This window comes from Triturus cristatus, chromosome 6 (assembly GCF_964204655.1).
Source record: "Triturus cristatus chromosome 6, aTriCri1.1, whole genome shotgun sequence".
NCBI lineage: Eukaryota > Metazoa > Chordata > Amphibia > Caudata > Salamandridae > Triturus > Triturus cristatus.
The window spans coordinates 610577009-610602720 of record NC_140589.1 but is presented as its reverse complement, the minus strand read 5'-3'; the positions used below and the strand labels follow the sequence as shown (position 1 = coordinate 610602720).

Here is a 25712-nt window from a genome sequence, read left to right as displayed (position 1 = left end):
TTTGCCACTTCCTGTTCCTGTATGTCACTTCCTGTTCCTGTATGTCACTTCCTGTTCCTGTATGTCACTTCCTGTTTCTGTATGTCACTACCTGTTTTTTCTGTATTTAAGGGATCAGAACCTTTCCTTCCTTGCATTGCAACACTCCTTGTTCCTGCTGGTGTGTCCTCGCTCCTGTTGGTTCCTGCTGGTGTGTCCTCGCTCCTGTTGGTTCCGTGGCTCCTCTTTTGGTGATTCCTTCCTTCCATTGGCGCTTATTTTTCCCCGTGTGCCTTCTGCTCCAGCTTGTCTTCCAGTCTTCTCTTGGTTCCTTTATGGGCTCCTGGTCTTCCAGTGTTTTCTGGCTCCTTGTCTTTTCCTTCATTCCTGGAGTCTCATCATCAACATCAGAGGTTTTTTCCCTCTGGGGTTTTCCTCTCGGGATTCATTCTGGAAGGCACTGGCTGCTTAGGCTTTCATTGTCGGCAGTTCCGTGGCTACTGGAAGGGGTCTCCCCTATTTTGGCCAAACCAGGACTTACAAGAACCAAAGCCGGGAACCGTCCCAACGCTCGAGACTGGTAAGAAAGACCTTAAACCCGACAACATGAGTAAATCAGTGTATAGGAAACATTACATAAGTCAGAGGACTACAAGGTGTAGGAATCACATGTCATTCATACTGGTAGGCAGGATAGTATAAGAGTCCTTGGTCTGAAGAAGAACAAACTGAACACCATAGTTGGGGGTTCTCTTTAGTATTAGGAATCGATTTCCACCCTTTTTGCAACATTAGTCTATGCTCTAATCTATACTTTGCAGCGTGCATGCAGTTATTTGATGACAGTTAATAATTCACTGCTCTATATTAGGATTTTAACCTATAAACTGCAAGTAAAAGGATTTCTCTTAGAAAATCAGTAACCCACTGACATATTTACATTATATGCACTTTGTGATTCGCATAGTACACGTTCTTTGCAGCAGGCATATTAATCCTCTGTGCTATTTTATGATCAGTCAAAACCTCAACTAGTCAAAACTCTGAACTCTTTCCAGAAAGAACATTTATCACCGGAATTATCTTGACACTCTTTTTGTTGCCTAGAAATTTCTGGAGGCACGGAACGCAGCCACAGGAACTTTTAAAACCAAATAAAATGTGACAGCAGATACTTTTGAAACCAAAATAACTTTGCAAATAAGGTGCCTCCTGAAGTTAGCACCAGGTGCAATGGCTCCAGTTGCACCACCCTAGAGCCTGCCATGTTTGTAATATTAGTGCCAAATCAAAGGCATGTTAAATAATCAGCATTCAAAATCAGCAAAGCCATTTCGATGGTTTTCTGAATCATTTGAAATTCCAACATGAAATGGAGGATGATGGGGACAGTCATGTAATCAACTTTTTAAAGCAGATTTCTGTTTCTGAGGGGTATATTTACAAGGGGATACCGCCACCAGAAGGTCACTTTTAGCGATGTTCTAGTGGCGTTATGCTCTTCTCCATATTTACAGAGCGGTGTTAAGCCACTTTTTGCATCTTAACCCCGCATTGTAAATACAGCCCCTTTACAAGCATCACTATTGCGTGAAAGGGGTGTACAATTGGTGTTGCTGTGGGCATTCCACCACACCACCCATTGCTTTTTGACAGTGCCTCAGATTTACAAGGATGCCTAAATCTGAGCCAGCGCCAAAAACGAACGCCATACAATAGCAGGCGTTAGAATGGCAAAACCAGGAGAAATGCTTTTATTTCTCCTCTTTTTGCTTTTTCTATGTGGGCTGCATTCTGCAGTGCAAACACAAGGAGATAATGGACGGAGCGCTGAAACTTTTCAGACACTTACCCCCAGTCACAGATCTGGGTTGTATCCATCATCGTTCTTTAACTCACTTCACCAACCCAGTTCATACACAGCTATATGCAAATCAGTCTTGGGCCTGTGTCTCATGGGAACAGTCCAGCCTGAACTGCCAAGCAATGTCTTCCCTGGACTGGAAACAAGCATCCTGGGACCGGTTGATGGACGGAGCGCTGAAACTTTTCAGACACTCACCCCCAGTCACAGATTCTGCAGCACACATAGAAAGAGTAAAACACCATTATTGATTGTTTATGTTTGGAAGAGACACCTTCCTGCACAGAAACAATCATTCCCTGCAACGCAGGAACCCTTGCACTCTGGTGCAAGAGTGCCTGTGTTGGTGTTAGGAGGCTCATTTTAGAACCAGTGCCAGGGAAAACACAGTGATGTGCCGTATTCTTGTTAATTCAGCACATCCTTGCATTTTGGAAATGTCGGAGCACGGCACTGCCAAATTTGGCATAGCTCTGCACTCTGACATTTACTTGTAAATATGCCCTGGAGCTCTTTCCCAAAATTGATTCCATACACTAGAGAGAATCTGAGGCATTCAGAGATTTTATCCCCAGTCACATTAAGGCCATGAGCTCAATGAGTTCATGGATGGTTATAATATGGTCTTCACTATGGAGCAATTGGTGACCTCTAAGTATCTATAATCTGCCCAACATTTAAAGGAAGGGGATGTAGCACTTTGATTGATGTTATTCTTGTCTCCAAACCACTTTACTGGCTCGTTAACCATTTTAATATTATACCTAGTGCTTTTAGTGATCACAACCCCTTATCTGTAGCCCTGGATGTAGCTAGGGTTCCTCTGTCACAGGAAAGGAGTGCTTTAATGGGGCCCTAGCCTTCAGGCGGCACTTTTTGCACTATGTCTTTGTGAGGTCAATACCTGTCTTGGTAGTGATGTTGGTGAAGGGGAGATCCTGGAAGTTTTTTAAGCTATTGCTGCTGTGGTCCTCAAATTGATGACAGCAACAGTCCCTAGTAGTAACGCATTTCATATCCACAATTGGTTTGATAAGGACTGCTCAAAAGCCCAGGGCCACTTGAAGATAGCCTTAAAGCAGGTACCGAGGGATGGGCAATTGTTGAAGGAGTGTAGGCAGGCCTATAAGTTGGCCCAGCTATATGTAAACATAATTTACAGGAATTGGCATGGGGGAGCTTTGCAAAACTTGTGAGACGAGGGGCAGCTCTGTCTTTTGGAGAGTGGGAAATAGGTCTTGCTTTGCGGTGGGTGCCTGGCCATCTTTATGCCATCACATTTCCAGAGCACCAAAAAGTGGGTAATTTGGAGGGTGTGTATAAACAGGGGGTATGTGGGGGCCATATAACTTCCACTAGCTCAGTCACCGCTTGTGACCCAGGGGTTTGGACATTAGAGGAAGTTACACATGGTATTCTTGGATTGGCGAGTAACCAGGCTCCGGGTTCTAATAGTTTCCCGCCAGACCTGTTTTAATCCAATATTGAGGTCTGGGCTCCACTATTAACACAGGTGTTGAATACGGCAGCCCGAGTGGGGATTGCCCTCTTGGTCTACCACTGTCATTGTTCCTATCTTCAAGAAGGGGGACAAAGACAGCCCATAATGCTATAGACCAATATCGTTACTGGATTCAACGGTCAGGTACTGGGGAGGGTGACCTTAAATAGGCTAAGTGACTGGGCAGAAGAAAATAACATCCTGTGCGATGTTCAATATTGTTTGAGACAGGAAGGTCCACCTCAGACCAAAGCCTGAACCTCCATTTGATTTTTAATGAATACACTGTGGCTCGGTCTGAATCTATACATTTAGCCTTTATGGACCAGACTTCTGCTTTCGACAGATTGAATCGAGCAAAACTTTGGACCCTGCTTAGCGGGATGAGGATAGACCCACGTATTGTGGCCCTTCTAGTCAATCTGCACTCAGAGCATTTCTCTCAGGACGCCGCCTATACTCTCCCTTTGAGGACCAGTTTGTGAGTGCGTCAAGGATGTATTCTTGCCCCCTTTTTATTTACCTTGTACATAAATGGGCTTGAGTGTTCACTGTTATCAGCTGTGGTTGATTGCCCGTAGGTAGGTAACTGATTTCTCCCTGCGTTATTATATGCGGATGATGCAGTCCTTATGGCTCGGACCGCTCAGGGGCTGGACCTGCTCCTGGAGAGGTATATGTCTTTCATAGGGAGATTTTTTCGAAGTTATATGTGATGGTTGTGGGCCCCAAGTCAAATAAGAGCAATACCTTTAAGGGCGCAAATTTTACCTTGGGCAAAGTTAAAGTATTCCCTTCCCTGGGGGTCCTATTTGATACTAACATTTGTTGGAAACCTCTGGGGGAGGCAAAAAGAGCTGAGTTTCTCAGATCCACGGAGTGTTTTTTTATTTTGAACAGAGGATTATCTCTAGGCTACTGAGGGACCTGCCAAAAATGTATCAGGCTCAGTGCATCTCCCAGCTACGATACAATAATGAGGTATGGGGGTATGCCAAGCTGGACCGCATCCAATCAGCTGAAAATATTTTCTTTTGCCGATTGGTACATATTCCGCACTCTACTCCAACTTTCTCTGCATAGGTAGAGCTTGAGCTTGTCCATGTGCCTGATTTGATATCCCTTAGTACGCTCCTGTGTTGGATTAAGATTTGGAGCAGGGTGGAACTGTTGCCAAATCTAATGATTTTAGTGGATTGTTTGGCTCTTGATTGGTCACACAAAATGTCTTGGGTAGCTCATGTTAAAGCAGCCTTTAACCGCATTGGTAGGTCAGATATTTTTGATGATCCCTCCTCTCTCTCAGAACGGGAGCTAGGGTGTGTCAAAAGGCTATTATAGGAACATTCACACCTAGAGAAAGAGCACCTAGAGCTTCAGAAATCTTCAGCTCGGGGTCACATGCTGCTAAAAACTGTGCAGGGGTTGCAGCCATATTGCAACAAGGTCCGCTCACAGCATGATAGGTTTCTACTGACCAGATCAGGTTCAACCAAATGCACCATTTTTTGGGCATCCCCTTCTCGGTGGCTATGGCCTGATGCAAGGGAACCCTGCAGCTGCGACAATATGTCTCTGCAGGACATGTTGCATTTTACCATGTTCTGTTCTTATTATAGCTGACCGAGGAAGCAATTTTTAATCTCTTTGTTGAAACCCCTGAAGTTTAATCATATTAGACCAGCCTTGATGTATCTACAGATAATTCCAACAGATCATGTTATCCTTACAGTCCTATATTTTTTACGAGCAGCCTGGGTGTCTAGAAGATCAAGATTTGATTAATTGCCTCATTATTCACTATTTATTATGTAATTTTATCTGTATTTTTCTTGTCTCTAAATTCTGATAGCAATGTTTTGGTTTTGCACTTTTTTCCTTTACAGTGATTGCATCGCTTGAATCAAGATTCTACGATGTCCTTAATGACTCAAAATTAGGTGCCATATTGACCTGAATTCTTCATTGAGCCATTGAAATCTTTGTTTACATAGAGTAGTGTTATAATCTTACCACTTGGTACATTCCTTCCCCCCCCCCCTCTCCTGTTCGCACAATGGTATAGCTATAGAACCCTGATCTGAAGGCTGCTTTAGAATGTTGGTAGGCTGGCACTTCATAGGGGATGACCTGGCTTCACGAGCAAGCTGAGGATGCAGATACTTTTCTTATCAATAAAGAAGATTTTCACTTACCAGCGTGGGCTGTTTACTTCAAGTAGTCTTGTAATGTATCTGCACTTTATGAAGGATAGCTAATGCAGCTGGGCACAGTTTCTCTTTGGTTTTAATGGATTTTACTTGCATTTTTATTAGCTTGCATTCATAGAGGATGTGATTGTATCATACTACAAAGTAATGGATTATGAATTTTATAGGATGTTTATGTTTGATGTTTTATGGCCAAAATTGACAGAATAAACATATTTATATATAAAAATATAAAGCCCCAGTCATAATATTTTTAACAGTCTTAGAGCCTGATTTTGAGTTTGGCGGATGGAGTAGAATCTATCGGGATAGCAGAGGACATTAACTCTGTCATTGCAAATACACTCGGTCTGCTAAAGTTAAAGAAGACCGCCAGCTCTGTGGTCATCCCTGTACATTCAACTGAACCACTGCCAAGGATGTTCCTGTCAACATACTAAACTTTTAGCATATGGCCACCATTGGCTTTGATGTCCATTTACCAATCTTTTGACATTTTGTTTTTCAAATCATACTCTAAAATTGGGAGTTTGGTTTTGAAAAACAGAGGACAAATGACCCAGCACCCTGGATATTTTTTCCCAGGATGTAGGAGTCACTATTGTTTTTTTTCCTGTGAAAAAAGGCATCACACTATCCACGTCAGATGAAGTAATGTCCTTCCTTCGACAGCCCCTACTGCTTGGAGCAATTAGAAGAAGTATTCATTGGATGGAGCCAACGAGGGCACCACTGAGGGTATACTAAAGGTCCATCCGTCTCTAAATGAGGCAGGTGAATCAAGGGTGTGGCGGTAGTCATTGAAAATCAAAACTTCCCTATCTTCCTCTTGCTTATACGTTGCCATTTAAAAGATTGCACGAAAGAGGGTAACTATCCAATCCATTTGATGGACAACCAAAGATGGTAGATAATCTGGATATGATGTGCATGCCCGGTACACATATGCTTACACCACCATACGTGTGCATGCGTGAATGTGGTTTTCAAATTACAGACCATGATACCTTTATTTGAGAGCAAGTTCCAACCCTTTCTTAGTTATATTTTGGGGTGATACGTAAGTTGCTGCATGTCGGGCAATGCTGCTCTAACCATTGACCAGTAGCTGTTCACAGGTAGTGAATGGTTCCATGTACCTTTACACCCAGCTTTCACTCTCATTTTAACATAGCAGAATCGTTCCACTCCTAGCTGTAAACGCAGATTTTAATTTCTTATGTTTAAGATAAGCCCTCTGCCATGCTACAGCGATTCAAACCAAACAGTAAGATGCATTGGCATGAGAGAATACATGTTCCTGATCTACAGTGAATACGTACTTATGTACTATAAAATTTATTCTTGAACACTGCATCTTGAGTATTACCAGAGGTAGAAAACATACCGATTCTCAAGCTAAAAGGGAACAAAACACAAAAAATCGAGAAACCCCACAAAAGGCATAGATTACAAGCCCCTGAAATAATTCAAAAAAACGAAATCCATTCAAATGCTGCAGATGAAAACACATTACTCTTTCTTAAGGCCAATGAGAAAATCACATTATGCAAGCACTGTGCGAAGTGTCTATGCATTCGAAGAGTGTTCTTTGCATCGCATGAGTTTTCTGAAGGCTAGCTTAAAGTCGTCATTAAAGCTTGTGTACAGCAGCGGGTTGATAAGAGAGTTGACATAACCGAGCCATGTCAAGAAGTTTGCCACTTCGTCTGACACAGAGCAAAGCTTAAGGCCTACAACAAGTTCTTTAATGAAAAATGGAAGCCAACTCAAGATGAAAGCCCCCAGAATGAGTCCAAGGATCTTGGCTGCCTTGCGCTCTCTTGAGCTGGAGATCTGCTGTTGGCGGTCCCCATTAGGATCCATGTCATTGTCATAAGGTGGAATCCTAACCGAAACATTTATCTTCTCAATTTCTGTGGTAGGGTCTGACGTAGAGAATTCCGACACACAGAATGTATGCGTTAGCTTGCAGTGAGCAATGGAGTTGTGGCTGTCGGTGCTACGGTTGCTCAGGTGTCGACTTGAGCCACGTTTTTGGTACAGGCTCTTGGCAGCGTGGTATATCCTATAATAGACAATGAGTATCAAGGTCAAGGGTATGTAAAAAGCCCCAAAAGTGGAGTAAATTGTGTAGACCACATGATCATGCTTTATGACACATTCACTGGGAATACTAGTGTTGTAGTGATTTCTCCAAAAGAAGGGTGGCATTGAGATGAAGATCGATATCGCCCACACTGTGAGTATCATGAATCCCGCCCTTTTTGGCGTCCTTTTTCGAGCATATTCAATAGCGTCCGTGATAGCCCAGTATCGATCAAGTGCAATGACGCAAAGGTGAAGAATGGAACAGGTGCAGCAGGTCATGTCAATACTAAGCCATATTTCGCAGATGATATATCCCAGAGCCCAAGTATCCATTACAATGTATGAGATGCTCAGGGGCATCACCAAAAGGGCCACAAGAAAATCTGTAACCGCCAGAGAGCATATTAGGTAATTTGCGGGCTGGTGCAGTTTCTTGGTGGTGCAGATTGCCAAAATAACAGCAAAGTTCAGAAGAGTTGTCAGAATGGTTATCAATGCTAATGTCAGGGAAATGAGCAGCTTTGCAGTTACTGTTTTGGACTTGACTGTCATGATGTATTCAGTTGAGCAGTTTGTGAAATTCATTTTAGATATTTATCCCAGAGGCTAGGCACCCGGGTTCATGTTCTTCCGACATAAATAGTTCTCAGGTGCAGACCTTCTCGAATTGGCTTCTTAACAAGATCTTCTGGAAACATCTTCTTCTATCTTCATGCGCGTCGATCTAGAAAACATAGTTTTAAAGGTAAGTTGATTTATAAGACACAAAGTCATTATGTAGTCTGTGGCAAAAGGCTCAAATATGCTATATTTCAACTGCTAGAGGGTGACAGAAACCGTAAAGTTCAAATCATTGTACAACAACAGCCCCATCAGTGGTTTTCTGTGTTTAGAAACAATTCCAATTAAATTCAAATTCTATGATAGAGATGTCAGAATTGTCAGTAGCTCCCCCTGTATTTACCCTAAACTGTCCAAAGCTGAGGGCACTTCTAAGGTACAGTTGGGTACCAGGCAGCGACGGCCGGTATAGGGCGTGTTACCGGGGCGGTGACGTGGGGCAGAGGAGGGGCAGGGTGGGGGGTTGCAAAATGCGGCATACGGCCGATTGCAGGTAAGTTACGAAAAAAATAAAGAAAACAAATTTTGTTACGTGCGCTGCATCGCATTTGCTTTATCTTGTGGCCTAGTATTAAACTGTTCCTCCACCTAATTTCTTGACTTCACCTCTTTAGGACCCAAAACTCCTCCCTCACTCTATGTGCCCTATTAAGCTGAGCTCTATCTTATTTGGTGACACTTCTTTCTCTCCATGAGGTGAACACCAAGCAGCCACACACTGGAACAGAGGCTTTTCTAGAACTTGGGGGGGGGGGGGGAAGACTAGAGCTCCTCTTAGCCACTCATTAATGCAGAATCCCTTCATGGTTACTAGAATTGTTCACTTTGCATATCAACAACTAAGGCCCTCATAATGAGCTTCCTTTTCATTCCGATGGGGCTGGTAAAAGCAGCTATATATTTTCACAAGGAGATTTCAGATACTTTCAGAAGTGGCAAACTCTCTGTGAAATTCAGGTAAAATGAGATTACTGGGGAAATCAGACCTGAAATTACAGATTCAATTAATGAAGGCATAGAATTTCCCACCCCTGGAGTGCCCGATATCAATATCTCCAGCAGCGCCGCCCCTCCCCCCCCACCCAAATTTGGGCAGATGAGCGTCGCCCCCCTGCTGCCAATGCAGCAAAAGTGAAAAATAAAACAGTAATAAAATGAATTACCATTTTATTTTTCACTGCTCCCATCCTGAGCAGTCTCTAGGGGTGGGGCATTGTTGCTGACTGGCAGCAGGGAAGTGGTGCTCACTCCACCACTTTACACTGCACAAGTCACTTTAGCCGGCCGTCTTGCGATGGCCAGCCTAACAGACGCAGTGTAAACCTCTCCACCTAGCTGCCTCAGGCAGCTGGGTGGAGAGCAGGCACAGGCCTACTGTGCCTGCTGGAGCATTGAGGCAGCCCACTCCAGCCAATCTGGGCGCTGCTCTCATGCTGCTGATCTACAGTATTAGAGCAGTGTCGGGATTTGCGGAAGTGGGTTGTCTGAGGCTCCATGAGGTGCCCTGGCTCACGTTAATGCCAGAAGGATGAAGAAAACACAGAGTGCAAAAATCAGGTAAGTACATTTTTTTAATGATCTTTTTGCCCCCCACTGGGTTTGTCTCTTGGTCCCCCAAATGCCACTCCAGTTTTGAAGGTCATCACCAGCCACTGATCTCCAGGCTACTCATACTAAGAGTCTAGCTTTAATGGCTACAAAGCTGAACCATCTTTCATGCAGATCTATTCTACTGCACATGCCAAGTTCATACCGACCAAATTAAGAAGCAGTAAGAATGAAGATATCTGATTGACGTTCTCGGCTCATTTCCAAAAATACTTACAGTACACAGTCATAATCTGAGTAGCATAGCCATTTTTATAATCTTGTTTCTTTTATGTAGACAAATACACAGCTTCCAACTGTAAATAAAAGCAACATTTACTGAAATGTAATGCTCAACTCCCCAGCATACATGGGTACCGCACAGCCTTCCTTTTCTCACAGCTGGATAAGAAGGTGACCATTTTCAAAGTTTTATACTGTATTTATGATTGTTCTCTATATAATACATGCAAGATGTTATAAGTGACCTGCCTAAAAAGCCTCTCTATTGAAAGGATTGTCAATAATTTAATTATTTAACTGATACCTAATCAAATTGTCATTTTTTTTCAAATTGTGGCAGTGAGTGATGTCAGAGCATTGTACATAGGAAAACCTTGTAAAAAGAGGGAGAGCAGTTACTCACGAAGAACATAAAAACTGAGAGGCATATTCACAAGGAGTTTTCGCCACCAGAACGTCACTTTTTCCAATGTTCTGGTGGAGTTAAGTCCTAAGCCTTATTTACAAGGCGGCTTTAACCACTAAACGTGGCTTAACATCGCCTTGTAAATAATGCCCCTATTCACGCAGAACTTAGCATGAAAGGGGCATGCAATGGATGTTGCAGTGGGGGTTCTGCTGCAACATCCATTGCTTTTTGACGTTGCCCCATATTTGCAAGGTATGGGGCAGTGCCAAAAATATCTCCAGGAAATACATAGTCTTCAGCAGGCTACACAAGTAGAAATTGTAATTTATCCCCGTATTTTGCTCTTTCAATGTGTACTGCAGAAAAAGCAAATAGCCTGTAAAGATTGTTTATGTGCAGGAAGGTGTCCCTTCCTGCACATAAACAATCACCCCTGCAGGGCAGGCCCTCTTGCAACATGGTGCAAGGGTGCCTGCACTGGCGCTATGCAGCTTTATTAGCGCCAGTGCTGGGGTAAACACAGGGGTGTGCCGCATTCTTGTAAATATGGAGCATCTCTGCGTTTTGAAACTGACGGTGTGCGACGTTACCAATTTTGGCATAACACCGCACTCCACTAGTTTCTAGTAAATATGCCCCTGAGTGAGTGACAACACAGAGATCCAGACATCCTGCTCAATCTACTACGATAAGAAAGAAATGCTTTCACTACGCATCCCATTACAACACGTTCGTTACAATGACCGCGTTGTTTCTACGCGATCCATTACATCGCAATTCGTTTCAACGACTTGCTGTAGGGGGCGTGCTGGACTTCGCAATAGTATTATTCACTATTCCTACTCCAGTTTGCGCAACAGCAGGGAAGGTGTTGGATTTAGAATCCAACACATTCCCTGGTGTTGCACGCCCCTTACAGCAAGTCTTTGATGCGATTTGCGATGTAATGGATCGCGTAGAAAAACGCAGTTGTAATGACCGCGTTGTAATGAAAGCACGTTGTGTTGACAGTGTTGGTAAAGGAGTAATCAATAATCATTCTGTCTTCCACACTGTCCTTGAGAAGGAAAAATTAACAAGGTCATTCGTTTAATCACTGCCAGTGGGATTTGATGCTCACATTACACCAGTCATGGATACTACCTTTGGCGAGAGGCTCAAAAAAAGAAATATTCATTCCAAAGACATCTTTGCTTGAGCTGTGAGATACCATTGATCCCTTCTAAGGGACAAATGCTTTAGCTTTTAGAGAACGCTGGTTGAATTTTCAATCTTTTATGGATATTGACACCTGCTATTACTAAATACACTCTCAGACTCTTAAGTAGGGAGCGGGTAGCATCTATTCGACAAGTGCAAGCCTCACAGAGTGTAAGGTAATCTAGAGTCTGACTACCAATGACCTTAAACAAGCCATGAGACTGAGAGTCTTAGGGAGTAGACTTCTTAATTTAACCAATACTCTTGATTATGCAATTCCAAGTGTTTTTAGTAAGAGGTTGGTGTATAGAACACAACGAGAGGTTGGTGTATAGAACCTTCCAAAATTTGGCCTTGACTGAAGAAATGATTAATCTTCTGTGCGTTATCTTTTTGGAATGGCGTGACTTTACACTGCTGTGGATTTGTTTTCCCATGGCGAGATCTTCTATAAATATTAAAGCTGTGTGCATTGCTGTTTTTGTCAGGTTAGGGCGTTATGTAGAATGGAGAAGAGGCATGACCAACATGCACCGCTGGGTTCGCGAGTTGTGTCCCACTAACAAGATAGATGTCTGGTCATCATTTAGTTCTAACCATTCCCCTAGCCAGGATCAAGCAGGTCATTTCAGCTCTATTGCCCCTCCCCACAAGCACCCGCCGCCCCCATAGAAGGGGCAAGTGAGGCACTTTTTTTGCTGTCCACAACCCTGTGACCTGTGAATAACTTAAAGTGTCACCCTGAGGCAGAGATGACTCTTGGGGAAAAAAACAGTGACATCAGGACACCGTATACAGCTGTTTGCAAACCTGCCAACAGTTTTCTGTGATACAGACTTCCGAAGTGGGGATCTTTCATAAAAAATAAACCTATTATCCCTGACACATTAAGAATTTTTTCCAAACGCCTGGTCCACATTTGGGCATTTTTTAGATCCCTAAACATTATGGTGTACATGGCGGACATTGGCAGGAAAAACATCCTGAAATGCATTGAAGGAGCTGCACTAAAATTTTATTGTAATTGTATTTGTATTTACATAGCTCTTACTACCCTTGAAGAGGCGTCGAAACATGCTACTTCGTAACCGAAAAAGGATTACTGGTGAATTAGTATAGGGCGATATGAATTCATTTCAGTGGTGGACATGCGAGTCCAAGGTATCACCTCTTACTCCATTCACTGATGGCATCTCCAATAAGAGGGTTTACCCAATGGCAGAACAATGAGTTGCTCTGCCCTGGGGAGAACTTGTACTCCCAGAGTTTAAATCGGGTGGGGTATGCTAAAGATGTGAGGAAGGGATGGTCTACCAATGTTTGGTAGCTGCCAGTCATTACCACCCACTTCTAAATGATGCCCCACAAGTCATAGTGCTTCATTCCACGGTATTGACCATTTCCAAGCAGCTTAAATAACCAGTAGATGTGCATTTCATGGTTATCAATTTAGCCTTTACTTTTTAGCATTCTATGTGAATAGCCCTCACTCTCTTCAAGCATCTGCTGTTGGAGTGACATTGCGAGTGTCTATTAATTATTGTAGATGGCTGTGGGTGAGAGTTTGTACCATGGGGTAGGGGGAGAGTTTCATTGAGCCCAACAATGCATACATTATGTTATGAGTGGTTCTGGATGAGTTGTGTTGAGATGGATGTGGGTAAATTTAGTAAATTTAACTGCAGCTGCACATAGTGCAGCCACATATGAAGAAAACGACAATTCAAGATTTTCTGGAAGTGTTAAACTATAAGAATTGTGATTGATGTGGTATCTGTCGACAAAAGAACCTGGGAAAAGGATTACTTTTAGCTTCCATTCTGTACAACTTTTGTCAGGCCACATTCAGGGGTGACAGGGCAAGCAGGGTCTGCTTGAGCTCACCATGGTGATTAGGATAATTGCCCATGGTGTCCTGGGGTCCGTCCTACTAGGACTCTGCAAACGTTCCAAGTATACATCCTTCTACACTTGATTCTCATGGCAGTGAGGTTGAACAGTTGAAGGCATGCGAGGAAGGTAGCGTGGCGTATAGAGACTTGAAAAACAAGCAGTCACACAACAAACATATAAAGTGAATGTCCAGCCAAGTGCTTTTCTCTTAAGAAAGAGAGAAGTACTTAAATCAAACCGCAACTCAAGACTAACCATAAGCAATATGTAGAATCACAATGAAGGTATTCTATGGCTACTCCTGGGGTTACTACAAAGACAAACAGAAGCTTTAGACATATGCACAGGTGCAGACTCACCATGGCGAAGTGGAGCAGCCTTCCCGTGTTCTGCGGCTCACAGGTTAACTTGATTGCTTTTTCTAGGTAGTTGTCTTATGGACGTTATGAAAATCTCAACAAAATCCTTCCAAAATCTGTTAGTAAAGTTTTCAGTCAATGTTTTGTTCAGGCGTAAGCATTACCTAAGTTGACGCCCACTTAGGATATCCAAGTGTCGAAGAGAAGTCTTCAACCACATGGAGTAAGCAATCACGCTCACAGTCACAGGGTCTTGTTAGGGTGGCTTTGCCTCCTACTCTCCACATTCAGCTGATGATAGTTGCAGCTACATGGGCAAAGTCTCTCTGATTGGGCAGATCTGGCACTTAAGGTGCAGAGATATCTTCCTCTGGTTCAGAATGCATGGTCACAGTCCTCATGGTGCAGCAAATGCTGATCCTCTGGTCTTCCTCTGTGGTGATCACTGCAAGTGGCACACAGGCGAATCATAGAATCATGTTAGCTTATATGGGATTTGCAGGAACACCTATACACTTCCAAGCACCCTTAAGTTAACTTCAGGTTCACACCCACAGTAGTCCACTTCTCCTGGCCACTTTTTTTTCCGACTAGTTGTTTTGGCCTCTTCTGTTCAGGCAGACAGATCCTGTGCTACAAGTCACTCTTTCTCCCCAGTAGACAGGCAGACAGGCTCCCAGTTCTCAGGCATATCCACAGATACCATATGCAATGTGCAGACTTGAAGTGTTGTCCCCTCAACACCCGCAGACTGGCTATCAGCGATACCAGCCCTGGATCACAGTAGGTCTCAAAATACTCTGAAGAGTATCCCCAAACTTGGTCACTTTTTTTACATGATTTCGCAGACACAGGTCAGCACCGCAGGGCAGCAGTCCTTCAGAGCAGCAGTCCAGCTGAGTTATAGTCCTTTCAGCAGCACAGCAGTTCTTCTTCCTGGAGGATTATCCACAGGTCCAGAAGTCTACTGAAGAAGTGGTGTTTGAGGTCCAATATTTATACCAGATACCCTTCCTCTTGAAGAAGGGAGAAGCTTCTAGAAGTTTCCCTTTGAAGTTCCCAGCCATCGCTCCTTCCCTGTCCTGGCTCTAAACTAACTACAGGGGGTATGCAGCTCTTTGTGTGGAGGCAGGACATAGCATATTTAAGTTTAAGTAGGGCTGGGCCCAGCTCCGCCCTCCCATCCTGCCAGTGATTGCCTATCCAGGCACACCTAAGTTCTCTATTGTTTGTGGCTATCACCCAGTCTTGTGATCCAGGAACAGGCTACCGGCACTTAATGGCTAAGACAGGAAAATGACAAATTTGTTAATGTAACACCAAAAGACGATGGACGGAATGCTTGACCTCTGGAATCTTTTTGCATCTCCCCTGTAGCTTAAACAGGAGGTCAGCCAACTGACCCTTAGAGTCGCTTCTGGGGTCCTGGGTTCAAGGCAAGCAGGTCTAGTCTTCCTTCACGTTCTTCAAACGGCATGGCAGTCCTGATTCTTCACTGGTCCTGGAGTGTTCTAAGGAGAGGTCTGTGGGGTCCACATTTATGCCCAGTGCAAACCTGTGGCTGGAGGGCAAGCCTTTTTCCACCCCTTAACCAGTTCTGGTCAGTCCCACCTCCCCTTTGGATTTGGGGCCAGCCTGACTAGAGAGACAAAAGAGACGCAGGGCTAGAGGTGAGCTTCATCTGCCAGTGACAAGATTGGATCGGATCGGGATGGGACTGGACCCAGCCCCAGGCAATTCTGCCAAGAGAGAAAGCCCCCACCCACACCCAAAGCCCTTTGTCTACTGTCTGGGAGCAATAAACATTTTACCAGAAGGGAGTCAGCAGGTGTCAGGTGACAGTTGGACACTGGCAGGAAAGACTTTTGATTGTAGGCGGAAAATGACGACTTTCTCAAAGTGTCATTTCCAAAATAGTATTATAAAATCTGACTTTGTTATTAGGTTAAACTGCATTTAGCACTCATTAAATGTAATAATGTAAACTAGTGTTAACCTATGGGAAAGCCAACCTTGCCACAATGAAAAACTGCTAAGGTTTGCAAAACATTAAATATACGTGACCTACTTTTTAAATACCTTACACCCTGCCCTGTGGACATGTAGAGCCTACCTTAGGGGGACCTATAAGTATTAAAAAAAATGTTTGTGTCTGGTAAATAGTTTCTTTTACCAGGTTGAAATGAAAGATTAAAACTGCACACCCAAGCTGCAGTGGCCGGCCTGGAGACCTGCTTTACAGTGCTGCTTTACTGAGTAGCACAATGAGTGCTGCAACCCACTAGTTTCATTTAATTTACAGACCCTGGATGTATGTAGTCCCTAATACTGGAGAATTAGAGTAAATTCAATGTAGCATACATACATACACACTGGACGTACACACAGGGATGTCACTGCAGGGTCTAGGCTTGACGGGCGAGCACACATTTATATGAATGGGCCTGTAGGCATCACACTCTCACTTAGAAAAAGTAAGGGAAGCCAATGGAACGATTCAAAAGTAACATGCTCCCACCACTGCATACAGTTCATGTCCCAATAAAATAGATAGCAGCCTTGCATCCACCATATATTATGCTTTTGGCGGCCCTCTTGACCTCAGAGCCAGGCCCTGGGATTCATAGTCAATTTCCACCATAGGCCTGAGTACATGCAGTGCGTGCTAGGGTGAAATAGGAAATTCAGATAACAGTTTCACATGCACTCAGGTTACTCGGGGTAGGGGTGCACGTCAGTTTACCAGCCATCCCAACAACTTTCTATTGAAATCGTTAAGCCGTGCCCACACAATGAGATTGCACATATCATCAATTTTAGTGCCAAGTTTACTTTGGAGTGAATCAGACACAATGAGCCATTATTATGCTAGGCTGCACCAATCACAAAGCAAAAGTAAGTATTTTAGAAGTGTTCAATCGAACATAACTTAGAAAGAAAGGTCAAAGTGTTGGATGGTAATTCGGAAAACTTGTTGTTATTAGAAACATGATCTTGTGTTATATAAGAGTGTGACTGCAGCAAGACATAATGTCAACATCAGAGCTAGAAATTGTAGATGTCAAGTTAATTATGAAAAGTCATCTTGTTAGTGTAATGTAATCATGTTCATCACGTAAAGAGTCCGCAAATCACCACGCCAAAAGTGAAAACTACTAAAACTTCCAATTTTTGATTTGCACATTAGATCTGTATTTGCTCAAGCACAAAGCTTTCATCAGTTGGAAAGGTGATGCTTTTCTTTTTCCAAAAAGTGTAATCAAAACCAAAAATAACTTTTCAACTTTTTAATTAGTAATAACAACCTTTTTCTACACTAGAATTTTTCTTCTGAAACTTTAAAAAGTGATTGTGCTCTTTTGTTCAAATATAAAAGAAGGTATTTTTACTATTATTTTTAACATGTGCATTACTTAACACCAAGTAAGAAAAACATCGAATATTTAAAAAAAATTGGAATATTTTTAAACAATTATGTAATTTGTAAAGTTCCCTAACAATGCCAATGGTATTAAAACTACGGGTCTGATTTAGAGTTTGGCGGGTGGGATACTCTCACAAATATGACGTATATCCCACCCTCTATATCACAAGTCCCATAGGGTATGATGTACTTGTAACACGGCTGACGGGATATCCATCACATTTGTGATAGAGTATCCCTTCCAACAAAGTCTAAATCAGGCCCCAAATCACTTAGAATGAATTGTCTTAACAGACTAACAATGTCAACTTTGTGCATGGTCTCATTTAGTTTTTGGCATTTTTGGATGGTTTTGCTGGGTTGTTGACTCTAGACACTGTCAGAATCCCATTCAGTAAATACAGGGCATATGCCCCTTACCTACAACATGAGGTAAATGTAGCTAAATCAACTTTTGAATAAGGCCACAGTAGGTAAGGGCAGGGAGTGTACCGATGGCATGAAAGTTAAGTGCCTCATGTGGGCTCCAGAGTATATTTACACAACCTACATATGGCTGTAAAATCATAGCCCCAAGTTTATCATTCTCATTTTCACAGGATGCCTAACACTCTAGAGAAATGGGCCAAACAACAGGGTGGTGGAGTTCTAAACATAATCTATATCATTTCACAAACAACTACCATGGGTAAAGATCGCTCAACACCAAAGTGAAAATCTTTATTAGCTGTTCACCACTCCTCACCTACACCACCTTGCTTCTTCTAATCTAACAACCCCCTCCACACAAAGCAACTCTCATGGACACCTTCCTGGACTCTGCATCAGACAACACAAAATATGACCCTAATTTATGTATTCTAGGGGACATCAAAGTCTGTTTTGTTAGACTCACTCTCCACCAGACCATAGGTCTACTCAATAACCTGATATTACAGAAACTACCACCTACTTTTCACCTGTGCCAAACATGATGCAGGCCATAATTTTAATCTCATATGTGCCTAAAAAAATCTAGGCCCACATGCATCAAAGAATGGAATTGCGATTCCTAAACAGCAATTTTTAGGGAATCGTTATTTAGCAATCGCAATTCCTTACACATCTAGGAATCGCACAAAAAATTGCGATTCCTATAAATTCCTTAATAGTGACGCGCAAATTGCAACTCGCTATTAAAGAAAGCCTTTCCATTCATTCCTATGGGCCTCAATGAATGGGAAGTCATTCGCAATTTGCGAGTACCAAATAGGTAGTCGCAAATTGCAAATGCAATTTGAAGGGTGCTAGGGTGCCAAAAGGCCACCCTGCTGCAACACCATGTGTGCACATGTGGCATGCCCCCTAAGGGCATATGTGTGCGCCACATTGCAAATTACCATCAACTTGAAAATGCAATTTGCGAATGCATGATGCATCGCATTTAGGGAATCGCAATTTGGGATTCCGTAACTGCATTCGCAATTAAGGAAATCGTGAAAAATTGTGATTACCTTAATTGCGAATGCCTTTGTGCTTGATGCATAGGAATTTGCATTTTACCGGTCGCAAATGGCCCGTTTGCGACCGGTAAAAATGCTTGATGCATGTGCCCCCTAATGTCAGTAGAAGATAAGCAATTGCTATTAGTGCACAACATCTAATTTATTTCAGTTTAAACCTACCAATGATGCAACTGTCTTTATCAACATCCAACAACATTTCATTTAACAGACCATAGAGAGTTTCAGCATAGACTTATGCCAGATAGATTTCCTGAAGATGCAACCAATGAATTCACTGATGTCAATAAACCAATTTCATACTGACTCAAAGAGGTGTTCGACACAGTGGCAACATTTAAAGCCTCACGGAACCACAACAGAAGGTGTGCTGGCTAATTTCAAACATAAATCGATTCAATCAGAAAGTAAGAATACTGGAAAGTAAGTGGAGGAAACACATGACCAGACACATAATATCCTGGCAAAAAAAATAATCAGTATCTACAAAATACCATTGAAAACGGAGAAATCTTATTATTCTGAATGCAATATTCACATAAGGACTATTCAAAATCATCTCCGAAATCCGAAAATCAGATTGCACTCTGGAGCGCTCCAATTGACCCCAAGAACTGTGTGACTTACTTGCAGAACACTTGATTAAAATGCCAATGTCCATGAGACCCACTTCCGAACACACGCTCAAAGCTATGCTCGTTTAGCCTTTTGTCTTTAAAAGAAGCGAACCACCATTTTTGCTTCACATGCTGACCCGTGCATCCCAAACTTTTCAAGATCATTTTCATAGCTACCCCTGAAACCAGTCCGGCAAGAGCTCCAATTAATGAATCTCGGCCTTCAGGAGAATTCTTCTGGAAACTGAAAATTGTTTGTGGAAGCAAAGACTAGATGTCAAGTCCCCGACAAATTCCAGATCAATATCAAATTGCCCATTTGGGGGTAAACTAATTGATAAGGTAGCATTCATTTGGATCTCAGATTTCCTGGAGAAAAACTACCTCTTCTCTGACCATCAAGCAGGCTTTAGACCTGCCAAACGCACTAAACCGACATTAATTACCACACTGATGACCTCCAGAACATAGTTGACCCTAAAGGAATGGCTGTCCTCCTTTTGGATCTTTCAGCAGCCTTTGAAACTGTAACCCACCAACCACTACTGTAGATATGAAATAATACAGGAATGAAGAGTGTGGCCATGCAAAAATTGTAGGGCCTAATTTAGAGTTGGTGGATTAGTTACTCCTTCACAAACGTGACGGTTATCCCGTCCGCCGTATTGCAAGTGCATTATATCCAATGGCACTCGGAATACGGCAGGTCCTACATACACAAATAGTGCATCTACCAGTAGAAATCATAAAAAACCTGAACACCACCAATATAAATGCTCCACCAAAAACCAGTCCCACCAACACAATACCAGTACCATTACTTCCAATACCACCAGTGCTACCACTTCTAATGCTGCACCACCATCACTACTGAGCATTGGCAAAGTCAATAGGTTTCTTTTTGATGTCCCATTGCATGGAAACATTATTTCTGCATACATGTGCATCCATGCATTGACATACAAACCCAAGCATTTTGGCTTTGGCAGTTCTTGTTTAAACTAGTGTTCAGAAATGTTGCGCATAAATTAGGTTAAAATAAAAAAGTATACGTCTAAATATTTGCTTAAAAAGCTTGTCTCACCTAGATCATTTCCTATGGCTGAAATGCACTGTTGGATTTACTGGGAGCAGACAAAAATTAGTTCAGGGACTGGAAGGGCTGTATGGTGGAGTCCTGGACAGTGATTTTAGCATGTGCTACCCCATATGATCCCCAGACTTTCTTTTTTTTATGTTTGAAAGCTTTATTAAAGAATTTGATAACAAAAAGGAGATATCAGCATACACTGAAACAATACAGAATCCAGTGAAAAAGAACCTTAACACTGCTAATATCAATGTTAGGAACCCAAAAAGCATTTTTAGGAGAATTTTAACATTGAGGGAAACAAGAGAGGGGATAAGATAAGGAAGGAAAGGAGGGGGGAGGGGAGGGGAAGAGACAGAGATAATAATACAAACCATAAGTTATCAAATAATTACGGCATATATTCAAGCTATATAATTCAACGATGCAAAATTACCATCATAAACAAACAGTAGTATTAAATAAACCTATATGAGATAACAAAAGGAGAGAGTTCAAGTCATTCAAGGGGGTTTAAAATTTTCTGCATTGAGACGTATAGGCTTCTTCAGGGCCAAGCAGTCCAGATACGTGGTGAGGGGTAACCAGAAAAGATCAACATTACGAACAGGTTTACAGGTGGAGGCAAAGGAAACTTCCAGTCTGTGAAAATGGCATAAGGAATTCCACCAGTCTTGTAAGGAAATAGTAGCTAGAGATTTCCAGTTGGAAGAGATGTGTTGGAAGGCAAGAGCAAGCGTCAGGTCAAAGAGACCGTGTAGGTGTACGGATAGGTTCAGAGGTTCAGAAAGACTACCCAAGAAGAGAAAAGAATTTGTGAAAGAGGCAGGAAGAGGGAAGATACGAGATAGGCATGACCATACTTTCCCCCAGAAGGTAGAGACAACTGGGCACAGAAAGAGCATATGAAAAAGGTCAGCATCAGAAGAACCGCAAGTCCAGCATTTAGAATCAGAGGAGGGGGAAAAACGAGATAAAGAAAGAGGAGAGAGATAAATTCTGTGATATAGATAAAATAAGGATTGAGTAAGAGAAGCAGAGCGAGAAATTTTTAAAGATCTGGACCACAGCTTATCCCAAAGAGTAATCGGCCAAGTACAACAAAAATCTGTTTCCCAAGAAAGCTCCACTTTAGTTTTGACACGATTTGGATTAGGAGATACGAAAGATTTATAGATGAGAGATGCTTTAGGGAGTGCAGCAAGAATATTGAGAAGAGGAGGAGGAGGTGGCGATGATGATGTAGAAGGGAGAGAATAGTAGCGGTCAAGGATAATTGCCATGAGGGTTGTGAATTTCTGTAAAAAGGAACGAGGGCAACGAAATAAAAGTTGAAATTGGGGAAAAGAGCAAGGGGAGGTACCGTCAAAGAGTTGGTTGACCCACATTACGCCCTTCACCCTCCAAGATTTCCCAAAAATTGGTCTATTCTTTAGAAGAATAAGTGAATTATACCAGATAGGGGTATTTAAAAAGGACGTACGTGTAACCATAGAGGGAAGAACCAAAGGACTTAAAAGAGAAAAAGTGTGTTTGAATAGGGGACAAAGAGAATAGGGATTTCTGGTAGAGAATCGTACCACCTCGGCAAAGGAGAAGGGTAATAATAAAGAGTGTTCAATGAGAAGCCAAAGAGGCGTGAAAGGAGAAAGAGTTGATGAGATCCATCTCGAGGCCTGCCGTAAAGAAAAGGACCTATGGTAAAGACGGAAATCAGGGAAGTTAACCCCACCATTAGATTTGGGTTTACGGAGAGTGGCAAGAGAAATTCTGGATTTCCTATCTTTCCAGAGAAATCACGAAAGAAGAGAATCGATTTTTTAAAAATAAAATGCAGGGATATGAACCGGCAACATAGAGAAGGTATAAATTAGAATAGGAGCTATCATCATTTTAATTGAATCCAATCGACCCCACCAGGAAAGAAAAAGAGGATTCCAGGCTGAAAGCGATTGATCAATCCTAGAAATAACTGCAGACATATTAATTTAACCGAGGATGAGATGGAATTGGAAAACCAAATACCAAGATATTTAATCTTTGAGCTACTCCAAGCAAAACCAGTAGCGGAGAAAAGATGGGGGAGACAGGATGAGGTGAGAGGGAGAATTTCCGTTTTGTCCGAGTTAATCTTATAACCTGAAACCGAAGAAAAGGAATTAAACTCGGATAACAAGGGGGGTATGGAAGATTCAGGATCAGAAATAAACAATAAGATATCATCTGCATAGGCAGAAAGTTTCAATTGATTAGTACCGTATGGGAAACCAGAAATGGAAGTGTTATTGCGAATGGAAGATAAAAAGGGTTCAAGAGTCAAGACAAAGAGAAGAGGAGAGAGAGGACAACCTTGACGAACACCCCTCTGAAGGTTGAAAGATGGAGAAAGTTGTCCATTCACAAGTACCGAGGCCTTGGGGGCAGAATAAAGAAGAGAAATAAGGGATATAAATTTGATACCAAAGCCATGCCAACGCAATGAAGCAAACAAAAAAGACCAATCAACCCTATCAAAGGCCTTCTCTGCGTCAACAGAAATAGCAGCAAGAGGGGTTGAAAGTGAGGAAGCTTTATTTAGGACGTTAAGAAAAAGGCGAGAGTTTTCCGATGTAAGTCTACCCTTAACGAAGCCACATTGCTCTTTGCCAATGAGATGAGGCATAAGGGGATCTAGGCGCATTGCTAGTAATTTGGCAAAAATTTTGTAGTCTACATTGACTAACGAAATCGGCCGATAAGTTTTACATAATTGATGATCGCGACCTTCTTTGGGGATCAGACAAATGGTAGCATCTTGAAAAGTGCCTTCTGCCTTGCCGGATGAGGAAAATGATTGAAAGAGGGTTAAAAGTTTAGGCAATAAAATGTCTGAAAAGTGCAGATAAAATTCCACAGGAAAGCCGTCAGGGCCAGGGGTTTTGCCTTTAGTAAGAGAGGTCAAGGCTGTAGAGAGTTCATGTAATGAGAGATCAAGTTCAAGATCCGGAAAATTAAGATGAGAATTAGACGGTTTAGGAAGATTCTCAAAATAACTCTGAATAAGAGAAGGAGTGGGAGGACACTCTGGGGTGTAAAGTTGCTGATAAAACACTTGAAATTGCTCAAGGATTTCCTTGTCTTTATGGAGAAGAGTGCCTGCAGAAGAATAAATAGAGTCAATAAGAGTGCGTTCCTTACGGGATTTAAGATAGTTAGCCAAGAGTTTACCAGATTTATTGCGACCGCCATAGTACCTCGCACTACTGCGAAGAAGAACCGAAGAAGCATTGTCCGTAGTTAATTTATTGAATTCCATCTTTGCTCGTAAGAGATCCGGTGACATAAATTTATCTGAAGAGGTGTAAAACTAGTGCTCCAAAAATGTTATATGGGCCAGGGAGGATTTCCGCTTTTGAATAAACTGTTTCTTTTTCCGAGAGACGAAGTCAATAATGAATCCCCTTGCAGAGGCTTTAAAGGAATCCCAAAGAGTATGGGAAGAAATACTAGGATCAGAGTTGAAAAGAAAGAATTCCTCAACAAAAGAGCGAAAAGAGGAAGAAAAATTGGGATCAGTAAGAAGTGCGCTATTAAAGCGCCACCGGGAGGGTTTAGGTTGCGGTGGGAGTAAGTCAAAATCCGTTACAATGGGAGCGTGGTCCGAGATGACAATAGGTTCAATGGAAGAAGACAAAACATTCTGAGATAAAGATTTAGAGAGAAAAATATAGTCAAGGCGAGAAAAAGATGAGTGAGGAGGAGAGAAGAAAGAATGGTCCAACGTGTCAGGGTGTGCAAGACGCCAAGAGTCAATAAGGTGTGATTGTGAAATGGTATTAAGAAATTGTTTGTGAGGTTTGTGTGGTGTGAAACGGACTGTGGATTTACGGTCAAGGAACGGGTCAACAATCTGGTTGCAATCGCCACCAAAAATAAATGATACATCCTTATATTGGATACATTTCTTTGTAATTAAAGGCCAAAAAGAACAATCTGCTTGTACAGGTCCATAGACATTGAAAACAGTTAAAGGAATAGAGTTCAGTAGTAATTTGGCTAATATCCAACAACCTTCAGTGTCCGTCTCCTGAGACAGAACCGTACATTTAAGCCTTTTGTGACAAAGGATAGCAACTCCATTCTTTTTGTTGTCAGAGGGTGAAAATAAAACTGTACCCACCCAACTTCTTTTTAACTTAAGAGATTCAACATCATTAAGGTGGGTTTCTTGCAAGAGAACTATATCTGGGTTATAGGAAGCTAAATGGGAAAGAACTCTCTGCCGCTTAATAGGGTTAATGAAACCTTTTACATTCCAGGTAACAACTTTGAATTAACAAATAACATAGAATCAAATAGGACAGAAAAAGTGAAAAAGAGGCATGTGCAAAAGACAAGCCGAAAAAGAGAAAAATATGAGGAATATCGATAAAGCAGGTTGAAAAAGAGAAGTGAGGGGTAAAGAGAAATGAAGGAGAACCAGAATTGATCAACCAGTAAAGGGGAGAGAAAAGGAAAAAGGAAACAGGAAAAGAAAGAGATTACAAGGAGAGACAGTACATATCCCAAAGGGATGACTGAAGTAAACATACCTGAGGGGAGTACGAAATAGGACAACGGGGAAATGGCGACACTCAACGAGACAGATCCCCCAAGACGGGAGACCAGACCGGATCGCACCGGGACAAAGAACATAACCGAAGAACCAGGTGGAGAGGAAGTCGGTCCATCTAGATAAATAAATAAAGAATGAGTAACATTTGAGAACATGAAGACATACTATGACGATCAAAGGGTGAGAATTCAAGAGAAGTCAAAAAGGATTGCTGAAGGACAAAAACTAGACACAATTATTAAACAAAGGATAGAAGGAGTTTGAAGTTAGATACAAGAGTATTAGGAAAAGCGTGTTTTACAATCTAATACGAAGAGACTAATAAATGGAAACAAAGATAGGAACAAAAATGGATGACCTGTAAGGGAAGCAAAAGTTAGACACATTCAGGAAATCTGCATGCATAAGAAACAGTTAAACAATCAGCCACAGGAAGAGGAAGAGGTCTCCATAGCAGAATTAGAACGAATATGAATGAAGTTTTTGAGTTCAGCAGGATCCTGGAAGGTCCATGTCTGATTTTGGTGC

The 25712-nt window shown here is 42.2% G+C and overlaps 1 protein-coding gene across 1 annotated transcript; it reads right to left on the bottom strand.

Moving 5' to 3' along the window:
* Positions 1–6775: 6775 nt before the first annotated feature.
* HTR1E (5-hydroxytryptamine receptor 1E) lies at positions 6776–25239 on the bottom strand. The gene is made up of 2 exons (XM_085609214.1): positions 25162–25239; positions 6776–8369 (listed from the first exon to the last, which is right to left on the bottom strand). Exon 2 carries the CDS (start codon positions 8228–8230, stop codon positions 7124–7126), a length of 1107 nt encoding a protein of 368 aa, XP_085465340.1. The 5' UTR covers positions 8231–8369; positions 25162–25239; the 3' UTR covers positions 6776–7123.
* Between the last annotated feature and the right edge of the window lie 473 nt (positions 25240–25712).